Genomic DNA, 6992 nt, shown 5'->3' on the forward strand with positions numbered 1-6992 from the left:
GCTGTTTTCATTCTTTTCTAGGCTTTAAAGAAACATGTTACCCATTTGCTAAATCACTTAAAAAGCTGATTTAAAATTTTTATCTGAACATCTTGGATATTTTACCTCAAAATGTCATCATATTAGTAAAGAAATCAGCTCACAGTGCCAACACTGCAATATTATGCATTAGTCTCCAACAAATGCACAATAAAATTATATCTTGATATACATTTTTCATGCCCCTGTATAAAACAGTCAAATAATTAAAGAAAGGTTCCCTAAAATCATATTTAATCCATATTGTTCTTAGTTAGCCTCCTAAAAAGCAGTAGGCCTCCTAGTATAAAATGCACATAAAAACACAAAGGTCACCGTGTATTTATGCACTGACCTATAAAACCCATTAATTGTCATTGTCTAATATTTTATTTATTACAATATATCTTTGAAAATGTGTACTTATCACTGCTTATTTTTTGTTTGTATGTTTTTATGTTCTCTATTGATACATTTTAAAGGAGTAAAGAAAAGATGAAATGCTGAAAAAACACATGATTAATAGACACAAAGAGCAACAGGGCTGTCATCCAAGCAATATTAATCAGCTGGACACAACTACAATATAATGGTTATTACTCACCATGCTATAGTTTTCCCTCCTGTGCCTGCAGTTTTCATCAAAAACATTATTGTATTTTAACCCTTATTGGTGCTGGTTGGTAAAGTTCCACATCTCTATATTGAGTGCCTCCATGTTTGGGCATAGGTGTTCTTGCACTCTGTGACAGAAGCAGTACACATTGTCAATGGAAATTCAAGCTTTTTTAAAGCTCGTCAGATTAGCAGGAGCTTTACATTTTTTGCAGTGGTTGTATTGCTTTATATTATTTATGTGGCCTTTTTTATATGTGTAAATTTTAAACTGTGTATAGAAATTTCAGCAATGTAAACCTACCACTCTGCATTATGTATGCTATCATTAAGCACACAAAACAGCTGTAAAAAAGCTGACAACATCACTGATCTGTGAATGTGCACCACTTCGGTCACAAAGTGCTAGAATACGAATAAGAAGCTGCTTCACCAACTTGCACCTGTATAGGGTTAAATTAAGTCAACAGCTCTGAAGAGAGTTGCAGGCACAGAAGGAAACATTATAGCATAGTGAGTAGTAACCATATTATTTGTGTTGTACCCAATAGTTTAATGTCCTTTAAAGTAGTCACTCTGTCTAAATTATACAGTCTATTGTAATATAAAAAGTTATTGTAAAAAGTACAATATAATTTCATTATTTATTTAGTTTCCTTTTTCTGTAATTTAACTCTGAAAATAGTAGACTTTCCGGTTGCCCTGAGTTTCTAGAAAGCCATGGGTATCACCATGTCGAAACTCACAGTAGGTATATTGGCCCTCCTAGTCAAAAACTTACAGTGTGAGAGACCCTCTTCCAAAGGGGCATGGACAGAAAAACTGCCACATCCCTTTACCTTTAAAAGAATGATGACCATTACCCCCTTCTATTCCTAGTTATGTCCACTATAGGTGGGTTGTCAGGACTAGGCTCCCTATTGTATGTATAATTGGTGTAGGCTTTGGTTTTTGGGTGCCTTTTTTCCAGCCTTGAGGCTTACATTACTTACCTGGTGATCAGGGTGTTCTGGTTGCCAGAGGCATGTTTTGAGGACTCAGGCGGGCTGGCAGTTGCTGCCGGAGCATTCCGAGAGTAATTCCTTAAGGGCGTAACTATCTTTTCCCGTGATATCAAAAAGGACCCAACATTAAGGGTCATCGTAACGTTTACATTTATGCTGTATTTTTACATTTTAGGGAGGAACTCTGAGTTCGTCAGTTCTTTGTATGCTAGACCCGATTTTTCACTGGGCACAGCATTTGTCATCTAACAGCAGTGCATCTGAAACTGGAAGCAGATTACCTGAGCAAAACAGAAATTTTACCAACAGAATAGCAGCTGAACAGAGAGGTTTTTCTGGTGATAATAGAGAGATGGGGATTTCCGGAGATAGATCTTATGGCTATCAGTCAAAACAAACAGGAACCACATTTTTTTAGTTGTTACATGTCTCCCTAGCCAATGGGTCTCATTTATGTTTTTCCTTCAATTACCCGAATACCTCATCTACTCAAGTGGATTCAGAAAGATAAAGTTGTGTTCATTTTCATTGTGCCTTATTGACCCAAGACCATGGCTCTCACGTCTTCAAAGATTGGCTCTTCAGTCTCCATGGATTCTTCCAAAGATTTTAGGCATATTGCATCATGGTCCAGAGCAACAACTTCCTTTAGTTCTAGAAGCTTTCATGATGTCACTTTTTGAGCCTTTACAGATGATCTCATTATGGTTCCTAACATAAAAGGCAGTTTTTTAGCAATTACTTCAGCACGGAGGGTTTCAGAATAGCAAGGCATTTCCACAGAAGAACCTTTTCTCATTTTTCATCAAGATAATGTGGTGCTTCGGACAGTGCTGGAATTTTTTGTTGAAATTTATATCTGATTTTCATTCTTCTAAAGACTTTTTTTTACCATCTTTTTGTTTAGATGAAAAAAATTGTGGATGGTAAACCATTGTATATGCTGGATGTGGTCAGATGTATATACAGTGCTGTCTACTATGTAGATAGGACAAAAGAAGTTTGAAATTCATTCATCTTGCCTGTTTGTCATTTCTTTGAGACACCGTAAGGGACACATTATAGCCAAGACAACAATCTCCTCCTGAATAATCTGTTGTATTTCTAACGCCTATCAACTTCAGTATCTTCCTGGATATTTAGAATGATGCTTCCTTTTATGATGTATGTCAGGCTCCAGTGTGTTAAACTTCCCACACTTATATAACACATTATAAGTTGCATGTCTTACAGTCTGCCTCTGATGATTTTGGCAGGAAAGTTTTGAGCCAAGTTATTCCAATATAAAGTACTTATCTTAGCATTAAAATGTTCTGCTCTCTAATTTATTTTCCCACCCTATAATTTTTTTTTACTGCTTGGTGTCTCTAATTGTCCCCAGCTGTAGAGATAAGGTAAGGGAAATTAGAAATTTTCATAAAAAATACAATAAATGACTATATCTTGGCCTATATTCTAGTCAATACTTACTGAGTGAGATCCCCTTTGCCGAAGGGGCATGGACAGGAAAACTTGCCACACCCCTTTACCTTTAAAAGGATGATGACCAGTATCCCCTTCTGTTCCTAGTACTGTCCATCATAGTGAAACAGACATAGGAAAGGACCTCGGTAAGCATTTGACTAGGAAGCCCTATATCCTAGTCAATACTTACAGAGGTTCCTTTCCTATGTCTGTTTCACTATGATGGACAGTACTAGGAACAGAAGGGGATAATGGTCATCATCCTTTTAAAGGTAAAGGGGTGTGGCAGTTTTCCTGTCCATGCCCCTTCGGCAAAGGGGATCTCACTCAGTAAGTATTGACTAGAATATAGGCCAAGATATAGTCATTTATTGTATTTTTTATGAAAATTTCTAATTTCCCTTATCTTATCTCTACAGCTAGGGAAAATTAGAGACACCAGCTGTTGTTTGCACACTTTATATGTCCCTCATCAGAAGACATTAGATTTCAACATGGTGCCCATTACTTTACAGAAACTTAAATACTTCATAGAAACTAAAATTATTTATATCATATTTACACACCTTAAATACTTTTAAAAATGCATTTACATACTATGGTGAAATCTATTGGTGCTTTACAAATAAATAATAATAATAATAATAATAATAATAATAATCTCAGGCTAATCTTTGCTTTGAATACATCATTGTATTTACTGTTCAATGTCTATTTAAGACACTGTAATTACATACTGAAAATTGGTGATAACCATTTAAAACCCCTGGTGAGTAAGTTTATCTTATCTCCCTTCATTATTGAAACTGAATGCTAGCTATAAATGAGTCTGTTGGCTGCTATAGACAATAATTGATCACTGTGTAGAATGTAGCCAGGTGAGGCAATCTGCAGGATTTTATCATATGCTTAGATTACACAATTTGAGCTGCAGCCTTTCTAAGTAGTCTGAAACAAACAAAAATGTCAGAGATATTTTACAGCAAAAGCAAGCAAAATAAATAATGATTTTATATTACAGTGTTGTTTTATTTTAATCATTAAAATGATAACTGCATTTTGGGTTTGGTGTCCCTTTAATTGCTGTTTTCAAATGAAAAATCCCTTTTAAACAAAACAATGTCAAGACTCTGGGCTCAGGGCCGGATTTGGCCGTCGGGATACCGGGAAAAATCCCGGTGGGCTGGCAGGTGCAGCTGCAGTGTGTGGAGAGCAGCAAACTAACAATAGCAAAGCACAGTTGTGAAAGAGCGCAGTGGCAGAGCCGTCAGCATGTGAAGCAACAAACAGGCTCAGCCACTGATTTAGGCATGATGTAAGCAGCAGGTCAGGTAAGGGAGGGTCGGAATATGCAATTAGGAGGGGCTCCCGTCCGGAGCAGCAATCATGTGGGAACTGGGGATGTCCCTCTGGAGTGGCTGCGGCATGCTGCAATGGGGAAAAAGACAGCATCACTTTGGTAATTAGTGTTCTCCCCATGCTCAAGTCCCTGGTTGCAGAGCCCAACTAGTGGTTGACACTTGTGAGGGCATTAAACATGACATCAGCAGTAGTGTGGAACTAGGGAGTGCAGCCAAGCAATGTATGCCTAGACAGATCCCGCCCCCTTACCAATTGTTCCAGCTGCGCACAGGAGACAAGAGTAGAGGAGAATGAGCAACTTGTAATTCCTCCTAGGGACTTCTGAATCCTAAACAGATGGTATGGAAGTGTAGCTGAGCTGTAAAAACTCTCCTTCTGCACAGCACTAAGCAAGGAGAAATCTCCTCCCACATAACCTCCAGAGCAACGGCTCAAATACTAGTAGATGCAGATAACCCCATGGGTGTAAAAAGGCTGTAACATATTTACACCGCAGTCCTGTCTCTGCTAGGTTAACTGCATCTACTGTGTATTTGATCTCAAAAAGGCACAGCCATTTCTCAGAGGGGCAGACCCCTTCCCCCTCCTGGAATTATTTACTGCTCTTTGCCTTGAATGCATACTTGGACAGAAGCAGGGCTCATCACACTAAAGATACAAATTTTAAAAGAAGGGTTCATCAGCCAAGATACAGTTTTTATAAAAGTGTATATATATATATATATATATATATATATATATATATATATATATATATATATATATATATATATATACACACACACTTTTATAAAAAAAATTATATATACATACACACAATTTCTAGGTGTGCATTGCTGCTGCATGTCTTTATATGCCTTAGTATGATGCTTTAGTATGTGTAATGGATGGGGGGGGGGGGGGTGCTGGGGCTGGTCTTCTAACATTTCCAGGGCCGGTCTGGTTTCCCAGTCCGGCCCTGTCTGGGCTCCATTTATTAAGCTGCAAGAGCAGTTTCGGAGCCCCAGCCTTTCAGGATTGTGTGAGCCCTCTGAAGCCCTTTGACTTTATTGAGAATGCTGCATGTGATTTTAGAATGAGCAATAAATAAGTGAACACAGAGAGCAAAATATGGTTTGGTTTTTCCATATTTTGATAAATCATTTTACACAAAGGCTCCATTTATAAAGCTGTATAGCTTTGGAGGCTCACGTGCAACTGCAAGTCATAAAGCACTGTTTTTTTTTATCACTGCTTCCTAACCTCTGCACCACCTCAGAGGTGGCAGAACTAAAATATCTTGGATGATTGACAAACCCTGCTCTTCTGCAATTGGTTGCATGAAAGCAGGGGGGTGGGGCTGCACAAGCAAGCAAATGGGTAGAAAAATACAAAAAATTCTAAGTTCTTTGCAATCACACCTTATACTAAGATTGTTTTTTTATGGTAGTAAGCTTTATGACTCTAAATAAATGAAATGACTATCAAAAATATATTTCACTTACATTTTCTTCTTTTCTTATTTTTAACAGAAATCTGCACCATTTTAACCCTAAAAAAATCAATAAGGATAACTGTCAGAAAGGTATCCGCTGTCCCCTCAAGCTTGTTGCAAAATCATTTAACTGTCAGTTTACATTTATCAAACTAAAATTTAGAAAGCATGAAGAAGGGCAGAGGAGGTTACAATGAAGACTACACAAATCTTTCTTTTTTAACATCCATTCCTCCAAAGTGATATTTTAGATGATGTGATAAAACTATACATATTAAAATCCTCCACAGTTTTTTTGTTTATTAAAATAGGTACAACCACATGGGAATTACATGTTAATATTAAGACAATTTAATGAAGTACTCAAGTATATTAAACAATATCTTTATTAAAAAGAAAAAAAAAGAAATGAATGCGCAATATGCTCTCAGCTACCTTATTGATATGTATGGAATATGTCTTAAAGGGACATAAAAGAGCAATGTGTTACAGTATTTTATTATTGCACCGTGTTATATGTTAAACCCCTCCAGAGTATCAACATGAACCTAGATTAATGCATCTGGTGAGGCAATGACAAAAAGGCATATGGACATAGCCACCAATCAGCATCTTGCTTTGCTACTCATGAGCATTTCTATGTATGCTTTTTAATAAAGGATAAAAAAAAATGGTAACAAATTGAAAATTAAAATTGCATGATCTTTCTAAATCATTAAAGTTTAATTTTGGCTTCCATGTCCCTTTCAGCATGGGAGATCTCAACTCCTGTTAATAATACATAAGAAACACAGTTTTGAATAAAACTATAGATTAGCTGATACAGAAAAGCCTTTGGTTATAACTCAGATCATCATTTAGGTAACAAAAATAAATGTTCATATATAAGTATATATACATTTTTTTTAAATCTTTATATCATTGCAATAACACAATTATAGCACCTCAAAATGTCAAAGTTGTACTAAGGATGTTTTGAAGTATTCTTTAGCACAAAGAAAACTTAAATTATGCTTACCTAATAATTTTCTTTTCTTCAGATGTAAAGAGTCCAC

At 36.5% G+C, this 6992-nt stretch overlaps 1 protein-coding gene across 1 annotated transcript in view; it reads right to left on the reverse strand.

The window, feature by feature from the left end:
* RORB (RAR related orphan receptor B) overlaps positions 1-1774 on the reverse strand; it is a 157607-nt gene extending 155833 nt beyond the window's left edge. The window contains exons 1-2 of the mRNA XM_053699973.1: positions 1626-1774; positions 1003-1076 (exon numbers count right to left, since the gene is read on the reverse strand). Of these exons, the coding sequence (XP_053555948.1) occupies positions 1003-1076; positions 1626-1774 (223 nt within the window). The remainder of the gene's footprint in view (positions 1-1002; positions 1077-1625) is intronic.
* Between the last annotated feature and the right edge of the window lie 5218 nt (positions 1775-6992).

The sequence above is a fragment of the Bombina bombina genome, chromosome 2 (genome assembly GCF_027579735.1).
Source record: "Bombina bombina isolate aBomBom1 chromosome 2, aBomBom1.pri, whole genome shotgun sequence".
NCBI lineage: Eukaryota > Metazoa > Chordata > Amphibia > Anura > Bombinatoridae > Bombina > Bombina bombina.